General features: G+C 43.4%; 1 protein-coding gene and 1 pseudogene across 2 annotated transcripts; both read left to right on the top strand.

The window, feature by feature from the left end:
- The first annotated feature begins 376 nt into the window (after window positions 1-376).
- LOC135619068 (SH3 domain-containing protein 2-like) lies at window positions 377-11,166 on the top strand. 2 transcript variants are annotated; one of them, XM_065120680.1, is made up of 10 exons: window positions 380-615; window positions 1,478-1,600; window positions 1,692-1,761; window positions 1,912-2,063; window positions 3,543-3,644; window positions 4,050-4,250; window positions 4,336-4,398; window positions 4,532-4,684; window positions 4,798-4,872; window positions 10,829-11,166. In XM_065120680.1, the coding sequence occupies exons 1-10, from the start codon at window positions 556-558 to the stop codon at window positions 10,943-10,945; spliced, it is 1,116 nt and encodes a 371-aa protein (XP_064976752.1). In that variant the 5' UTR covers window positions 380-555; the 3' UTR covers window positions 10,946-11,166. The 2 variants fall into 2 exon arrangements, with proteins under 2 accessions (XP_064976753.1, XP_064976752.1); XM_065120681.1 differs by lacking the exons at window positions 1,692-1,761; window positions 1,912-2,063 and having other exon boundaries at window positions 377-615.
- A 107-nt stretch (window positions 11,167-11,273) lies between these two features.
- Window positions 11,274-19,292, top strand: LOC135619069 (cytochrome P450 84A1-like; annotated as a pseudogene).
- Window positions 19,293-19,369: the final 77 nt, after the last annotated feature.

Below are 19,369 nucleotides of genomic sequence, written 5' to 3'. Positions count from 1 at the left end.
ATTTTTAACTAACTTATATCCTTAATTATAAAATTAATTAATTTAATTTATATTAATTATCAAAATTGATTATGATTATATTTTGACTGCTCGATTAGATTTAGATTCGATCAATTCAGAAAAAAAAAAAATCATATTATAATATTAAAAAAATTATATAATAATAATATAATTATACTTTTCATGCTTTCCAACTTAACAAACCAACGAATCGACAGAAATGTAATCTGTGCCATACGCTATACCCATTTCTCCGTTCAATCTGCCATTGCGGCCCCAAGTCACTTTTTTTCTTCTCGCTTCTTCGCGTCAATCTGTTCTCAGTGATCAGCTAAGCCGCAATTCTTAGATAAGAAAACTATTAATATACTATCTCTTATGGCCCAATAATTGCTATGGATGGAACAGTGAAAATGTGTTTGGTGGAAAGGAAAAACATATTTCCTTTCTAACAGCTCCCGTCGCTCGTCTTCTTTGTCCGCTTCCGTCTCGAAGATTTGGGTCGGATCGCCGGATTCCGAGTCATTGCCAGAGCGCTCGCCGCCCCGCTGGCGGATGGAGGCTCTCAGGAAGCAGGCCTCCAAACTCAGGGAGCAGGTCGCCAGGCAGCAGCAGGTAATCCTCGATCACCGGACCCTTCTTCATCTGTACCTTCTGCCATGGTCGTTGGCCGTTCTTGCTTCGATTTGTGTCGATCGCATCCCAGTTTCGAAGGATTCGCTGTATGTAGGGCGATGATGAACTTATGGAATGGCGTAAAATTCCGGTGATCGTTGGGATGGTTTGGTTAGGGTTCTTGAAACCCTGGGTGGGTATGTGACCAAATCGTAACTTGGTTCTCGACATCGTAAAACATGTCGGCCTGATGGTAGCGAGGGGCGTGCTGTCTGTTTGGTGAACGATCTTTTGGTTGATACTGTGGCAGGTTGCATGTGCCCGTTCTGGATGAAAACGTCAGCCAGCGAACAAGTGGCTCGTTCCATGATAGTTTTCCTTTTGATGTCAGTTTGAGTAAATTATTTATCATGTTGAAAGATCTTTGATCTTTTGACACTCTTGCTTCCATGAAGCTATTCTTGCGATTGGCATATAGCTTCATCCTTGAAAGACTTCCAAAGGCTATTCTTTGGAATTCCTCTGCAATCGATGTGTCACGTATGCTACCCCTCACAGGGTGATCAAAATTTAGTGTTCTACAACCCGAGTATTAGTGATTATTTTCTTTGAAACAGATTGTCATTTGATCCTCTAACCTGCTTTTTTTTATCTCTCATTGCTGAAAATTTTTCAAATGTGGAAACTATTTTGATATTCACCTATTTTGAAGGAAACTAAGCTAAGCACGCACATCACCTTTTTCCATGTTAACTGAACTAAGCCATTTATTTGATTGCAAAGATTAGGGATGTTTGCTGAAACTATTTTATGACTGCTGTGAATACAAGTGACGTCAAAATTCCTGTGGTTGTGTCTGCAGGCGGTTTTCAAGCAATTTGGAGGCGGTGGATATGGAAGTCCTGATAGCCTATTTGCAGATGCAGCAGAATATAAGCAGCATCAAAAAATAGAAAATCTTTATATGTCAACTCGGGCTGCTAAGGTTGTGAATCCTTTATTACTCTTAGTTATTTTGCCCCTTCTCTTCCTTCATTCCTTAACATGCAAAAGGTTCTTGATCATTTTTCATCCAGCATTTTCAAAGGGATATAGTGCGTGGTGTGGAAGGATATATTGTTACAGGATCTAAACAAGTTGAAATTGGTACCCTTCTTATTGCTGTGTTTTTTTTCTCCATTTCCTCGTCCATTGTTGTATTTTATGCAAAAGCCAAAGTTCACATATAATAGTGGCATGCTACGTCTTTGGTCTAAACAAACCTATTTTGTTTTTAATATAGCCCATTCTGTATAGGCAATAAATTGTCTGAAGATAGTAGAAAATATGGTGTTGGGAACACCTGCACCAGTGGGAATACTCTGTCGAATGCTGCTTTAAGTTATGCGAGGGCTCGTTCTCAGATGGAGAATGAGCATGGAAATCTGTTGAAAGCTCTTGGTACCCAGGTTTTTTAAATTACTTGTTCCCCGACCAACTGATATTTTCATGTTCTTCTTGTACTAGATATTGTCTTACAGAATTGATACAGTTATCTATATACAATTTAAATACTTCCTGCCTTTTCTCTCGGTTATGTGATTGATGTAAAGGTATTGATCAATTTGCTCCTGTATCATGTATGTTGTCTGCAGTTATTCTGATTCATCTTATCTGCTGTCACTAATCGCCATAGTAACTACTTGTGCGACTCTTCCCTCTTTTTGTTGTCTGGGGCTAGTCTCTGTCGGAAAGGATTTTCTCTTATACTGCACACATATTTGAGTTGTTGCTAATTATTATCTTAATATGATATTAGTAGGATAAGCTTTCACATATCACAGTAGACTCTCAATGTACTTTAGATCCTTAATAATTTAACCATTTTTATTTCCATGATTATTTTATTTATATAAGAATTTGCTTATCATCTATGATGCCCTCTTTATTATGTGAATACTGTACTTCATGCATTCCTCTCTCTCTCTCTCCTCTTCTCTTCACTCTATCTGTCGTACATGCCTCCCCCACCCTGCTTTCGGAAAACTGTAGATGACGAATAGGCAGATATTTTACTTAGTAAGCCACCCAGCTATGACCGAAAGAAAGTAAAAAAAGTTTCAATGATTCAAATATAATAATGAAATTCATGGTAGTGAATACTTTGTATATGCATCATTGTGAATTCATAAATTGAATATTATTTCTCAAATATGTCAGGTTAAGAATAGAAAATAGAAAGTCTGGAATATGAACTATCTTAGCAGCCTGGATAAGATAACTATCTCAGATATGATGCATATGCATAGATCAGTTGAATAGGCTTTCTGCTTTCAGTAACTAATTCAGCTTGTAGCAGAAAGCAGCACGTAGATACAACCTTCCCATTAAGATGCTTTGGTGAATGATACAAATAGGTACCTTAATGAATGACTGAAGTATCTGGTTGATGTTATATCAAGATAAAATTTGTCAAATTGTCTAAAGCTAATGCTTACACCTTTCAAATTATTTACAGTAAATTTCGCCTTAGGTCAATGCAGAAGTCAATATCTGATTTCCTTGCATATTGATGGGCTGTTCCTTGTGATGCAACCTAGTGATAAATAAAAAGAACCTGAATTTTGGTAGTTAAAAGCTGATTGAAAAATCTTATTTTGGTTATTTACATTGAAATAGGGATTTGGTGGTTCTATTTAAAGCCATTGCTGGGTTGGATTCGTTAAGATCCTTCTTTAGTCATCCTTTTTCTTTTACTTGCATTTGCTAATTGGTTATCATTTACTATAGTTTTTCACATACATCAGTCCCGTGGATCTTGTTATGTTGACATTTCTGAGTATGAATGATGAGAATATGAGTTTAATGCATTCTGATACCATCAGTGTGTTTCTAGATGCTTACAATGTCTATTGATTATGTATCAACAAATGACCTTTCCATGTCAGGTTGCAGAGCCATTAAGAGCCATGGTAGTGGGTGCTCCATTGGAGGATGCTCGCCACCTTGCCCAGAGATATGATAGGATGCGCCAAGAAGCTGAAGCTCAGGTATGCAGCATGTTAGGGGGCTGTTTCCACATGTCAGCTGTGGGTATCATTTTGTACTTTTTTTTAGTTTTCAGTTTCTTAACCACTGTGGCCATCTAGGCAGGGTAATTCCACATGGATTGTTGGGAGCTAAGCATGTTCACATGAAAGGCATTGAATAGTCAAATGTTGGTATTTTTAGGCTCTAGGAATCTGCATATGAAGGTCTTTTTCGGTGTTAAAATTTTTATAGAACATGCGATTACGTCTCTAAACTTTTCAGCATTTTTTTGTGTGATTTATTATTCTGAGATAGACAAACTTCCAGCTACTAAGTTATTTTAACTTGACAGTTCTTTTTATTACACAAGAAAGTTCTATTTATAAATAATCCTTTTTTTGAAGATGTATTTGAAATTTTAACAGGCTACTGAAGTTTCAAAGCGCCATATTAAAGTAAGAGAAACTGCTGGCATTGGTGATAACATTTCAAAGTTAGAAGCTGCTGAAGCTAAGTTGCAGGAGTTAAAATCTAATATGGCAGCAACAGGTAAGGAAGCTGTTGCAGCAATGGCTGCTGTGGAAGCTCAGCAACAAAGATTAACCTTACAGCGGCTTATTGCTATGGTATCACCATTCTTTTGTGCCTTTAGTTTACAAATTTTCCACATTGTTAGCTTTTGGTTCATGTCTACCATTTTTGGCTCTGAAGGTTGAATCAGAGCGCACTTACCATCAGAAGATCCTACAAATCCTCGAACAACTTGAGGCAGAGGTGCATGAGAAAGCTACCATTGTTTCCAGTATATATTTACAATTTACAGATGGTTACTTCTGTGTTGAAAGAAATCTTAATGCAAAGAGAAGTATTTAATTTCCTTAATTTTGTTGGTGGATGTGGTTTACAGATGCTATTAGAACGTCAAAGAATCGAAGCCTCTCCTAATCCAGTTTCAGAAAACTTTATGCCTCCACCACCATCATACGAAGAAGCCAGTGGATTTTTTGTTAACTCAGCTGTTGATGGTGCTATTGAAACTGTGGAGTACTTTTTAGCTGAGGTAATTAAAATGGTTTGTGTCCATCTTATATGAAGCTGGTTTATTTTAGTGAGTTAAGTTGGCTGTCTATGCTCTTCTTACATATATGCTCATAAATATTTTCTTTCTGCAAGGTTATTAATTCATATCAGGCTGAGACAGATGTGGAACTTAACTTGTCCGTTGGTGACTATGTCGTTGTACGTAAGGTACATATATTCTTCTGCAAATGTTTGACACATTTGTGTTTTGCCTCAATTTCAAATCAGGGTCAGGGTCTCTCTCTCTCTATCCCTTCGTCTTTCTGTAGTTATGAAACCATTCAGATCATGTTAGAGCATATGCTATTACATCTGATATCAGCAAATTAATTGGCACTAAAAACTTTAATGATGAATGGAAAATTTTCAAATTAAGTTTTACTGGTGGTGTAAAATGTCATAACGTAGTTAAATATGAAATGAGAATCTATATTTTTGAGCTTAGATTATTTGTAGTTTTTTCTGTTCTATGGCTTATTTGTGCCTTTGACATGAACATTTTTTTCGGGTAATAGGACTTATCGGTCATCCTTTTGTCATGGACAAACTTCTAAATATGATGTTTGATGTAATGCTTATGTATGTCCGTGTCTTTTGGTATGTTCATGCTCTGCACAGCATGTAGAGGGACGGCCGAAGGCTTAATAGTCCTCTTTTAGTTAGGTTGGTGGCCGCTTTAGGCTTGTAAATAAAGGTTGTGTCATGTGGACACGTGTGAGAGATTTTCGGTCTATAATGGACCATTTTACCCTTTGTTGTGCAACTGTTCAGAGCTTGTAAAGTTTGTTTGTAATTTGCATTGTCTATGAAGTGTTTTCAGAGATGTTTGCTTGTGAATCCCGAGTGAGGCATTTTCTCTATCCCGTTCTCTCTTTTGTGGGTCCTAAGGGACCATGGGAGGCTGACCTTTGCGGATGGACACACAAAGGTGTCGCACGACTTAGGTAAAACCAGCTAAGTCCGTGACAGATGGTATCAGAGCGGGACAAGCACTCATAGAAACACTTAGCATGCAAACATGGGGGACCTAGCGGGGCTGCGTTGAGGGCAGTCAGTACTCGCGCGACCGTTTGGGGGAAAACGAGCATGGAGATGTAGGGAAAAGGAGTCGCTCGGAGGAGCGGGCATCTGAGATTGGCATTCAGAGGAATGGCCAACCCTTCGCGCAAGAGGCACCACGAGAACATACAAGCTCGGAAGAATGCGGAGCGCACAAAGGTTGGGATGACTGAGTTTGAGCTACGACTCAACGTTGACAATTATACTTGATGGTGCTCAAGACAAGCGAGACGCTTGGTAAAAGATGAGACTATGCAAGGTGGAATGAGTTGCTCAACGACCGAAAGAGTTATGCAAAGCTCACAGAGGTGAGGGGAATTGCTAGCTCGAAGAATTTGGTACTCATGCATGGGCTTGTATGCGGACGATGGAATGTTCGTGGCCATCCCAAGGCGATCGAAACTCGGCGCCATGGAGCATTGAAACTTTCTCTTCGGTATGTGAAGGATACGTCCGTAGGAGGCTGAAGTGTGCAACGAGTTCAGCATGTTGCTAGGCCTTGAGTGGTGCAGCAGGGGCTGTATTAACGTGGAGTCGCAATCTAGCAAGTGTGTTTGCAGGAGGCAGAACAATGCACAGTTTGTTCAGCAGATCGGAGTAGTCCAAGGGGATGGTGGTCTCCGAAACGAAGAGAGATGTTGCTCCAACGGGACAGTTATCCAGGAGGGATAAGTCCCGGCTCTCCAGAGGGAGAATCATATGGGACGAACCTCACAAGTTGAAAAGGAGTATCTCAACAAACAATAACTCCACGAAGCTCAATGGACTGAGCAAGCGGCGAGGAGTCGTCGCATGATCTCGCTCGAGAGAATGCATTGGTAGATGCATTGCGAGATCAAGTGGGGGAGTGACCCAAAGCAACACAAATGAAGGTACACTTGGAGTCGATATGGAGATCGGACTTAAGGGAGGGCTGACCCGTGGAATGGTGGGCGCGAGGGCCACCATCAACTCAATACAAAAACGAGGAGTGGAGCAACTTGGGTGTAACTTGGCGAAATACCCAAGCCGCATGAAGGGAGCCAGCATAGAAGATGGAACATGGAGCGGAGGCATAGTGCTTTCCTTAGACAGAGGTCAAGGACATGAACTCTTGCAGAGGCAAGAGCAGGATCATGTTGTTCTATGGGTCATTCATTCTGACGGAGCGGACTCATCTTGCATGGTGCCAAAGACGAAGGGAGCTTCTAGGCACATGCACCTTATCTCGGAGGAGCATTTGATGGAGGAACTAAGGCGACTCAATTTGCGGAGGCGAAGTTGGGTTCAGAAGGCCTTAGCACGGGGTAAGAGGACACAGAGGCGGGTACTCTTGAAGAATATACCACAGTGTTGCCATTCCAAGTTGCTACGAAGGAAGCGGTGCGCAGCGAAGATTGTGCTGGTAGGGGCAGAGGCCCATGATCCAGATAATGGTGCACTAATTACAGCAAAGTCGAGGGACTTTGGGAGCTACTAGGCGACGGATTGTCCTAGAGCGGTGTTTCATCTAGGTGTGACCCAAGAGTGGGTGGATGAAGGTCGATTGCCAAAGGAGCGAACAAAATCGAAGGTGGAAGAGACCCTGCGATGTATTGGCATAGGCCACACATAGAGGGTTCACAATTTGAGTTCATCCCACAAGGATCAGAATGCAATAGAGATGTCACCAGGAGGCGACATGGTGCAGCGGATCGTGGTGGAACAATTCGTGGCAATGCGATACACACGACATAGTCCCGCGAGGGACTAGATCATATGGAGGTATGATCAGGAGCTACTGGAAGCTCCACTTCGGTGATCAACACGACGGCAAGAAGGGCTATGGATTCCAGAAGTGAAGGTCATGGTACCGCAGAGGCGGGTCTTCTGTGCGTGCATCGAATTTTGCATCGGATGAAAACCTTGGTCATCAGCATATGGGGGTTGTGTTCCACCAAGGGAAAAGTTCGAATGCAAGTATCAGTGAGTCCCATGGGAGGGACTTGATCATACAGAGGTATGATCGAAGCAGCTGGAGAGTTGGACTGCTCCAGAGCTCATATTCGCTTAAGGGAGCCCGGCAAGTCAGAGGACAAGGTCGAGTAAGCGAACGTTGCTACCAAGGAAGCTACGGAGAACAGAATCGGTGCAAACCCTATAATGCGATGGCAGAGGCCATGCATCAGAGTTGCAGTCTGTCTTTCCATCGACCAAAGGGAGCTGCTTGGAGAACACAGAGGTGTTGAAGCAGGGGTGAGAAAGGGGTGAGAAAGCAACGACAAGTCCAGAGGGACTTAGCTACCCAAAATTAAGCATCAGTTAGAATGGAGGTGGACTCGGAGGAGTGCCACAGAGGCATATCTACTGATTGTGAAGAAAAGGGATGCAGATGCGAGGCGACGGATAGTAGTGCCATGGGCATGGCAGCGCCATGGTACCGTAGAGGCGGGACTTCCGTGAAAGTCATCGATCCCTTGCTCTCATGGAGGGAGAGAGCTTGGTCGTGAAAGGGGCCGAGGAGGTGGAGCATGCAGAGGCAAACTCCAAGTACCGAGACAAGGCTGAAAGGCAGAGGCCAAGGAACTTCGTAAGACCGGTGTCAACGAGCTTCTCATCAAGATAGCCGAAAGAGGACTTCGGGTCAAGCAAGAGTGCATGACCAGGGAATGAAGCAGACAATACGCGGTGCTGTACCTTTGCCACTCAGTGGAGTAGGTGGCAGGGTTGATGGAGAAGACGGTACAATCCCAGAGGCGACCAAACCTATGAGAGAATTGCTCTAAGTTGGGGTGAAAACTTCCTGCATTCCAGAAGTTCGATGGCATTGAGAAGGTGAATCATAGTAACTTACTCAACGCAAGGAGTGCAAATACTTTAAGTGTTTCAGAAGTGTGAGCAAAGAGCAAGCGAAGGTTAGTAACCAGCTCGATGTATGGAGTACAACCTCGAGGAGGCGGGTGAAGTCAAGTAACATTTGCCTTCTCAACTCTTAAGAGAATGGGCGAAACCGAGTACCCCAATTCTCTTATCTATCCAACAGAGGAGCTCTGCATATGTTCAAAGACCCTTCGAAGATAATGGAAGATAATAGTTGTCAAATCCTCACTAACGGTGATCAGTATTACTGAGAGTAGATTGTCCGCTTCATTTCCCAACGAAATGCCAATCGAAAGCGGAAGTGATGCGAACCTACTTGGATGTGACAACTAAGTGAAAGAAGAGTCAATGAGCAAATTTTGTGGAGGAAGGACCCAAAACTTCAGAAGTTTGCGAGACGATGCTCGTTAAAGCTTCAACAAGCATCCACCCAGTTCAAGCAGCATAAGGCAATTGAGAGACTGACGCAGTAAGGATGGTCTTTTCCTTCATCTGGAGGATCCGCAAGAACCAATAGGGATCAACACAACTCAGCCAACCCCACACTAGAGTCAGAGTCATTGGCGAGTTAAAGCAGCATGGCGGATCAAAGGTTCGACTACTCAAAAACAGCAGCGGAGATCAGTTGGGAGCCAAGAGGCGCATTGCAGCTGGAGTAGAAGATTGAAGACTTAGTAAAGGCGAAGAGTTGCAGTGTCGACAAAGGCTTCAACGAGGACGTCGAAGGAATAAGTGGGGGAGAATGTCACGGACAAACTTCTAAACAGGATGTTTGATGCAATGCTTATGTATGTCCGTGTCTTTTGGTATGTTCATGCTCTGCACAATATGTAGAGGGACGGCCGAAGGCTTAATAGTCCCCTTTTAGTTAGGTTGGTGGCCGCTTTAGGCTTGTAAATAAAGGTTGTGTCATGTGGACACGTGTGAGAGATTTTCGGTCTATAATGGACCGTTTTACCCTTTGTTGTGCAACTGTTCAGAGCTTGTAAAGTCTGTTTGTAATTTGCATTGTCTATGAAGTGTTTTCGGAGATGTTTGCTTGTGGATCCCGAGTGAGGCGTTTTCTCTATCTCGTTCTTTCTTTTGTGGGTCCTAAGGGACCATGGAAGGCTGACCTTTGCGGACGGACACGCAAGGGTATCGCATGACTTAGGCAAAACCAGTTAAGTCCGTGACACTTTGGTATGAAATCTTTGCTAGGGCAGCTAGAATTTGGAGAGTTGTTTTCTGACTACAGGAGCTTATACTCTAACCCATTGGGTAGATCTTTCAATTAACAGGACTTGCAGATATTTTTTAGGCAGGAATTTGAATTATAACCAATATGGTAGCTCATCCATCCGATTAGAGTCTTTACATCTGGTCTTGACCCAGATAAGGGGTTTGGATTTAGGCCTATATTAACATCATGTTGACAGTTGATTGTGGAATCTTGTGAAATTTTCCCATGGATCCCTCTTGCTTAGCTTTGTTCTATAGCTGAACCCATATTGTTGGGAAAATAGATGATTGATGTATGTTATAATTCATAAGCACATGGATTTGTATGCCTAAAACTTCAATGCCAAAATGTGTCCACCACAGTAACACTGTTTGTTCACCGTGGAGTGATGCCATGTCAGAATTTATTGAAAGAAAAATTCTAGATCAAATATGGAAAAACTTAAAACCAAACTACATACACATTGTTGACACTTTTTTTTATCATTGATAGATCACTCATCAGGTGCAGTATGCCTTGTAGATATAATATTTCTACTTTGTCAGCATTGTTTATTCTGATATAGCTAGTGATATGGTCATATTCACTTCCATATTGATTGGAAAGTTGGAAAACCAAGTCCTAGTAAGAGTGAGCCCAAAATATGATTCCTCTCTTAGAGATGCCCGTGCAGGACACTGTCGATGCATGCTAGCTTTCTGTCCATATAAAATTGAAGTCCTGTGGATGAATCATAAAGGTCACCTGTCATATGGCCATGGGTTTTCAGTTTCTGTTTCTAGAATTTGTAGTACAAAACAAAAACCTGTAACTTTCGAGCATGTTTCCTATCATCATTCTTTTAGTTTTTTTTTCCTTTTCAACAACAAAAGGTAAGAGTCTGGTGCTTGTTAGAAAGTACGGCATGTGCATCTGCCCTCTTTCATATTTTTGAAGTTTAAATTTAAATGCTGTCGAGCGATGTCCCTTCATTTATTACCATTTGATCTGATTTTTGACTTACAGGTGTCAGATAATGGCTGGGCTGAAGGTGAATGCAAAGGAAAAGCAGGTTGGTTCCCTTGCGCATACATTGAGAAGAGGGAGCGTGTGCTTGCAAGTAAAATTGCTTCAATGCTATAGAAGTGTTGCTTTGCACGAAGTGTGCATGTTGCAGTGTTGGGCTTCCCATAAGCCGAAATATCGTGTTTGTGTCTATGGTGTTTGTATCTTCAACTTATTTCTTGCATTTTCCCCCATCTTACGGTTTGTTTAAATGGCCAATGCTGTCTGATATCTTTGTCAAAGGTTAAAGTAGATTATGCAGGAAAACAAAGTTATTTAGTAATCCACCACTTAAATTACTGGCTTTGATTAATATAACTACTGTGGAATATGCTGCAGGCTGCAGCCAAATAAGATATGCCACGTTGAGTTAATTGCATTGTGCTATTCTTGCAAGCTATTGGAGCTCTAAATTGAGTGCTACCGGTGCCAATGGTCCTCTTGGTCGGTGCAGTGGACATATAACCAGAGATAATTTGTAGGTTTCTGAGCCAGGTTTTTCCTTTATGTGTTCTTCACATTTTTTGCATGCTTTTTCGTCTCTCTCTCTCTCTCTCTCTCTCTCTCTCATGATATATGTGTGACTCGTTTCCAAATGTATTTTGAGTTACAGTCACAGTCCCGTATTATTCTAGTTACATTGCATACAAGATGATGGTTTAACCTTGAAAGTCTAACTCATTAATCTTCATTTGAATCCATTGACACGTAGGTTTTGCCAGGATCTCAGTCTCTTCCCCTCGAAGGAAGTCTCGCAGCAAGAGGCAGAACGAAGGAATAGTTCCAAGAGGTAATGTTGTCGAAGATTCTTTCCTTTTAGATTTGCGATGGCAAATATATCATTTCATTTCACTACCACTGAGCTGTTGCTGCCTGCAACAATTACTAGGCTCCGTTATTTATTGAGGTGCGTGCGTCAGCGGGCTCATTAATAGTATAAGGGTATACTAATAAATCCCCGGTGATTTTATAGTATAATGCTCCGTTATTTATCCATGCTTTCAGAATTGCTTCGTGTCGCGGCTTAGTTATCATTATCTTTCTTCATTTTTTATTGTCTTTGTCCATGCTTTCAGAGTTGCTTCATGTGGTGGTGGCTCAGATATCATTTTTCTTTTCATTTTTTATTGTCTTTGTCCATGCTTTCGGAATTGCTTCATGTGGTGATGTCTCAGATATCATTTTCTTTCTTTCTCTTTTGTTTTCTTTTCATTTTTTATTGTCTTTGTCCCTGCTTTCTGAATTGCTTCATGTGGTGATGGCTCAGATATCATTTTCTTTCTTTCTTTCTCTCTCTTTTTTTTCTTTCTATTTTTTATTGTCTTTGTCCATGCTTTAAGAATTGCCATATCATTTTCTTCCTTTTTTTTTCTTTTCATTTTTTTTAAATTGTTTTTGTCCATTCTTTGAGAATTGGATTCATGTCGTCATTGCTCCGATATCATTATCTCAATACATTTATCGAAGTAAAAAAAAAAAACTATGAGCTGGTTGAATCACCTCGGCGTTTTCCTAAGGGTTGAGGTGGGCGTGTCACTAACCTGATTTGAGGAACCCGTTCGTTGGGTTCCATCAGGTGCCTCCAATGTCATGTCGGTGAAAGCCCACATCGACCATCATTCTATAAATCTGCACTCACTCCCTCAAACGGTGACACAACTTTCAGCACGGTATGGTATGGGTCGAAGAAGTCACCTCCATGCACTTGATACTACTATGTTTGATGTTACCTTTGACACTCCTACTAATTGTCAACATTACCGCAAAAAGGCGGCGGAGGCTTCCCTTACCGCCGGGGCCAACTCCACTACCCATCATAGGTAACATGTTACTGATGGACCAACTCACCCACCGCGGCCTCGCCAGGCTCGCCAAACTCTATGGCGCCCTCCTCCACCTTCGCCTTGGCTTTGTCCACCACTTCGTGGTGTCCACGCCGGACGTCGCCCGACAAGTCCTCCAAGTGCAAGACAGCGTCTTCTCCGACCGCCCGGCCACCACCGCCATCGTCTACCTCACCTACAACCGCTCCGACCTGGCCTTCGCCCAGTGCGGCCCCTACTGGCGCCAGATGCGCGAGCTCTGCGTCATGAAGCTCTTCAGCCGGAAGCACGCGGAGTCGTGGCTCTCCATCCCTGAGGAGGTCGATGCGGCCGTCTGCACCGTCGCCAAGCACGCCGGCTCTGCTTTCAACGTCCGCGACCTCGCGTTCACTCTCACCAAGAACATCGTCTTCCGGTCGGCGTTTGGGAAGCGGAGCGACGAGAACCAGGAGGAGTACATCGCCGTCGTCCGGGAGATCTCCGCACTCTTGGGAGTCTTCAGCGTGGGCGACTTCATCCCATGGCTTAGCTGGATGGATCCGCAGGGCATCAACAAGAGGCTGAGGGTGGCACGAGCGACACTCGACCTCTTCATCGACAGGATCATCGATGAGCACATGGCGACCGACGCCGCCAACGCAGACATGGTGGGCGTCATGCTCGCATTCCTCGAGGAGTCTTCTCACCACCACCGACAAGAAGAGGGAGATGATCTCAAGGGAACGCTCAGGCTGTCGAGGGCCAACATTAGGGCTGTAATGATGGTATGTATACATACGCTCTAAAAAGTAATACTATTTCCTCGTTCTCTGTTACTGTAACCTGCTAAGCTATATATTTATCTCCACAATGATATGGTTTCCATGTGCTTCGTTAATATCTCGTTGCGTAATTAAGACGATTAAGTTCTCATTTTTCTAACTTGTAAACCGTATCATCTCTAATTACGCAGGACGTGATGTTTGGCGGCACGGAGACGGTGGCCATCGCCATCGAGTGGGCCTTGGCCGATCTACTTACCAGCCCTGATGACCTGAAACGAGTGCAAGAAGAACTAGCCATGGTTTTAGGACTCCACCGGAAGGTCCACGAGAGCCATCTCGACAAGCTCTCCTTCCTCAAATGCGCCATAAAGGAATAAGCAGATAAGATTTCCTCAAGGTAGTTGAGGAAATCTCTCAGCAGTTGAGAAGCAAATAAGATTTCAGGCAGTTGAGGAAATCTCTCAGCAGTTGAGAAAAATCCTCCATGCTGAATGTGTATAACTTCCCTACTGAGTGTGTATAAATGGCTATCAAGAGCTCACTATCAAAATGTATTAGGCAATTATATCTTATACATTTCATAGTTTCTTCTACAATTTCTATCTTTCTATCTTCTTCGTTTAATATCTATCATGGTATCAGAGCAGTTTGCCTAGAGCAAGCCCTCTTCTCGACCATCCCTCTCGTGGCGACGTCTCCGCCCCTCAGCCGTAGCCATTCGCTGCAGCCTACTGCAGCACTTGTGGCTGCTAATATCAGATCCGTGGGCAACGCTCCTAAAGGAAGCACAGTCACGGCCTTTGTTTCTACCGCCGGCTACTGCTCCCTTGCCAACCGAAGTCTTCCGCTGAAAACTCCGCTGCTCTTCCGGCCACCAAACTCCAATACTGCATTACTGCAACTATCTCCAACCTTGCAGATTTCTCCAGCATCGCTGTAGAAATCGCTGCAAGCTGCAGAGATTTCTTTCACCTCGCTGCAACAATCTCTCCTGCATTCTGAATCGCTGCAGCCTACCAGTGCCTCTGGAAGAAGCAGCAGCCCTCTTCGGCATTGCATACAGCCTTCTCTGCAGTTTATCGCGCTGCAGCCTCCTCTGCAGCGCATCGATCTGCTTTTCTCCTCCTCCCTTCCTTCTATATCTTTACATCTTCTATAAAGATCACTTAACCCGCCACAAAATATCTAGGATGTCTTCATTTTCCTCTTCCGATATTCTTGTCCCTGTTTCTGCAGGGACTGCTCAGAGTCTTATCACCATCAATGCTGCAGCACTCATTCCCTTCAAATTATCCAAAGGCGGCAACTACGCATCTTGGCGAGCACAACTTTCTAATCTTTTATTTGGCTATGATCTCCTAGGTTACGTTGATGGCTCTCTCCAGTGTCCACCTGAAATGATCAACATCCCAGGCGAACCCAATCCAGTGCCAAATCCAGCCCACCAACTATGGTTACGTCAAGATCGCCTCATCCTCCAAGCTATTCAAGCTTCCGTTGCTGGATCCATTGCCCCGCTGATATCCTCATGTACGACTGCTGCAGAAGCATGGTGCAAATTACAAACAACTTTGGCAAATTGCTCGCGTACTCGCATGCTCGGACTTCTCTCCAATCTGATGAAAATGAAACAAGAGGGAAGTACTATTGCTGATTATCTACAAAATATCAAAGTTATCATCGATGATTTAGCTTTGATAGGTCATTCTCTCAGCGATGAAGAAGTCCTAATCCATACCCTCAATGGCCTAGGAGGCGAGTACAAAGAACTGACAGCAGCACTTCGGGCACGTGACTCACCATTATCATTCGAAGAACTTTATGATAAGTTGATCGACTATGAGACGTACTTAAAGCATAATGATAAGTTGCCCGGACCACCTATTACAGCTCAGGTCAATCAAAAATCCAAGAGGAAGAGCAACCAGTACAATAAGCACGTCAACAACGATTTGGCTAAGCTGCCTCCTAGCCTTATGGGGCCTAGACCAAACCCTCCTTATCCATATCAAGGTGGTAACTTTCATAATACTCAGTCGTCGCGTCCTGACTTCACAGGCCACCAACGAGTTGTTTGCCAACTATGTGATAAAGTTGGACACTCTGCGAAAGTCTGTCGGTCTCGTCCCAGACTCCCTACTCCATCACAGTGGCCTCAGGCGAATTTCATGGCTACTCCAACTTCTACTCAACCTAATTGGATTGTGGATTCGGGCGCCTCTCATCACATCACCTCTGATCTTCAAAACTTGTCCATCCACAACAACTATGACGGAAATGAAGATATCATCATCGGTGACGGTAAAAGAATTCCTATTACTCATTCTGGTTCCTCAATGCTTAGTTCACTTACCACAACCTTTACACTCGATGATGTTCTGTGTGCACCTAACATTAAAAGAAACCTCATTTCCGTTTCTCAATTCTGTAAACAAAATAATACATCAATTGAATTCTTTCCTAACTTTTTTCTTGTCAAGGATTTGAGCACGGGGGCATCCTTGGTCCAGGGCCAGAACAAAGACAACATTTATGAGTGGCCATCCACTTCACAAATTACCCTTCCTACTGCTTACTCCTCAATCACAGCTCCGGTTGATGTATGGCATCGTCGTCTTGGTCATCCCTCCCCTTTTATTCAGCAAAAATTACTTTCTCGTTATTCTCTTCCTACCTTGAAAATCAATAGCACTATTAATCATTACGATGCTTGTCTTTGCAATAAAAGTCATAAACTGCCTTTTGGGACAACCTCCATTTCTTGCTCTAAACCATTTGAAATCATTTATACCGACGTGTGGGGCCCTGCCCCAATTCCTTCTTTTGACAAGTTTCGTTTTTATGTCATTTTTGTAGACTATTTTACTAAGTACACATGGTTATATCCTCTCCATCATAAGTCTGATGTTTCTATAGTATTTACCAACTTTCGAAAGTTGGTCGAGAATTTTTTTCAATCTTCCATTAAAACAGTTTACTCTGATGGTGGCGGCGAATATCAAGCCCTCACATCCTGTCTCTCTGCTTGTGGTATACAACACCTCAAGTCACCCCCACATACTCCCCAATTGGTTGGTTCTGCCGAACGCAAACATCGGCATATCGTTGAAACTGGTCTCTCCCTTCTACATCAAGCATCCATGCCACCATCTTTTTGGTCAGTAGCTTTTCAAACTGCAGTTTATCTCATTAATCGTATGCTCACTCCAGTCTTACAATACCAGTCACCATTTGAAAAATTATTCCACAAACTTCCAAACCGTCGGCACAACAATGTCACTAGATCTTTGAGGAGTCTGTCTTTCCTTTTCAAAATAATCCTACCATGCAAACTACTCCGATAAACATACATCACTGGAATATCCCTCCGATCTCATCACACGAACCTCCAATGACACTATCCAGTCCTTACTCTCAAGATTCACATACTACTATTACTCCAGTTCAACAGCTTCTCACTCCCTCTATTCCTCCACTCCCTTCCTCACAAGTTTCCCCTATTAATGAAGTCATACCCTCGGCAACATTGCCACTGGCTTTACCTTCTCCTAGATCTAGTGACATTGTTGTGCCGATGGTTGGCCCGGTCCATGACAGTGACTCGCCCTCGGCTATACCACCAACACAATCTACCACTTCCACCCCCCTAGACATCCAATGACAACACGCTCCAAAAGTGGTATTTTCAAACCACGTCAAGTCCTTGACTTACATGCTATAACAAATTCCTCCACTGAGGCCAGTGAACCCACTACAATCACTCAAGCTCAAAAATCTTCTCACTGGCGTAAAGCCATGTGCGACGAATATGATGCTCTCATCCATAACTCTACATGGACCTTAGTACCCTTTCATCACACACAAAATATCATCGGGTGTAAATGGGTCTTTCGAATTAAGCGGAACCCAGACGGATCCGTTGCCAGATACAAAGCACGTCTAGTCGCCAAAGGGTTTCATCAACGACCTGGTGTCGACTTCACAGAGACATTTAGTCCCGTTGTTAAACCCACAACAATCCGTCTTATCCTGAGTTTGGCTATCTCAAAGGGCTGGCACATACGACAATTGGATGTTAACAATGTTTTTTACAGGGGTCACTTACTAAAGATGTCTTTATGCAACAACCTCCTGGTTTCGTTCATCCTCAATATCCGAGGCATGTCTGCAAACTTCAAAAAGCTATTTATGGACTTCGTCAAGCTCCACGGGCTTAGTATAACGAGCTTGGCTCATTTTTGACCTCAATTGGCTTCATCAATTCAAAGTCTGATACCTCGTTATTCATTTGCCAGCACAATGGAAGCATAATATATCTTTTAGTATATGTGGATTATATTATTGTCACAGGAAATGATCCTTTGAAGACTCAGGCATTTCTAAAGCACTTGGCCGATCGATTCTCCCTCAAAGATCTAGGAACTTTAAGCTACTTTCTGGGAGTGGAAGCAACATTTACATCTTCAGGTCTCTTCCTATCACAAAGAAAGTATATTCAAGATTTATTATCAAAGGCAAACATGCAGGATGCGAAAGAGGTTACAACTCCTCTTTCTACCAGTGAATCACTTAAATTATGTGATGGAAGTCCTGCTACAGATTCGACTCAGTATCAACAAGTCCTTAGCTCCTTACAGTACTTGGCTCTCACCCGTCCAGATATTTCATTTGCCGTCAATAAGTTATCGCAATTCATGCATCGACCATCTACTACGCATTGGTCTGCGGTCAAACGAATTTTGCGATATCTTAAAGGGAGCTACTTATTTATGTGCCAATCCAGTGTTCCATTCCCGCATGAAACACATAGCCATCGACTTCCATTTTGTGCGAGATCAAGTTGTCAGACATCAACTCCGAGTTTCTCACGTACATACAGCAGATCAACTAGCCGACTCACTCACAAAGCCTCTCGCCCGTAAACTATTTTCATCTCATCGATCCAAGATCGGCATCCTTGATGGAAGCTCAATCTTGCGGGGGCATGATAAGCAGATAAGATTTCCTCAAGGCAGTTGAGGAAATCTCTGAGCAGTTGAGAAGCAGATAAGATTTCCTCAAGGCAGTTGAGGAAATCTCTCAGCAGTTGAGAAAAATTCTCCATGCTGAATGTGTATAACCTCCCTACTGAGTGTGTATAAATGACTATCAAGAGTTCACTATCAAAATGTATTAGGCAATTATATCTTATACATTTCATAGTTTCTTCTACAATTTCTATCTTTCTATCTTCTTCTTCGTTTAATATCTATCAGACGCTACGTCTCCATCCCCCGTTCCCTCTCCTCCTCCACCAGACTGCCGACCACTGCGAGGTCGCCGGCTACTCCATTCCTGCTCGGTCGCCAGTCATGATCAACGTATGGGCCATCGGCCGCGACGAGTCGGCATGGAAGGACGCCGACGCATATCGACCGTCACGATTCGCCCCCGGCGGCGACGCGGCCGCTCTGGACTTCAAAGGCAACTGCTTCGAGTTCTTGCCCTTCGGGTCCGGCCGGCGGTCCTGCCCGGGCATGCAGCTGGGCATGCACGAGCTGGAACTCGCGGTGGCGCAGCTGCTGCACTGCTTCACCTGGGCGCTGCCCGACGGCATGAAGCCAACCGAGCTCGACATGGGGGACGTGTTCGGGCTGTCGGCACCGAGGGCGGTGCCGCTCGTGGCCGTCCCCACACCCCGACTCAATTGCCCACTGAATTGATCGTCTCTTTCTTGGATTTGGTTTCCACGAAAGAATGAAATAAAGAAGCGGCATTTCGGTAGCTTTCCACTGTACACACCATTAAGCTTCCCTCTGTTCGCAGTGTTTCATATATGCAATAAATGAAGAGCTTCAGCTCTTTCCTGTAATACCCTCTTCATCAGCTGCCAAGAGTTACATAATGGTTATCGCCATTACAGATATAACTCATAC

Source organism: Musa acuminata, chromosome BXJ2-8 (genome assembly GCF_036884655.1).
Source record: "Musa acuminata AAA Group cultivar baxijiao chromosome BXJ2-8, Cavendish_Baxijiao_AAA, whole genome shotgun sequence".
NCBI lineage: Eukaryota > Viridiplantae > Streptophyta > Magnoliopsida > Zingiberales > Musaceae > Musa > Musa acuminata.
The sequence above is the reverse complement of the archived record's forward strand: the minus strand, read 5'-3'. Positions and strand labels throughout refer to the sequence as shown.

Coding starts and splice junctions, on each gene's coding strand:
- LOC135619068 (XM_065120680.1), top strand. CDS start 556: ATGGAGGCTCTCAGGAAGCAGGCCTCCAAACTCAGGGAGCAGGTCGCC. Junction 1,601..1,691: donor TGTCAACTCGGGCTGCTAAG/GTTGTGAATCCT, acceptor TTTTTCATCCAG/CATTTTCAAAGGGATATAGT. Junction 4,399..4,531: donor TCGAACAACTTGAGGCAGAG/GTGCATGAGAAA, acceptor TGTGGTTTACAG/ATGCTATTAGAACGTCAAAG.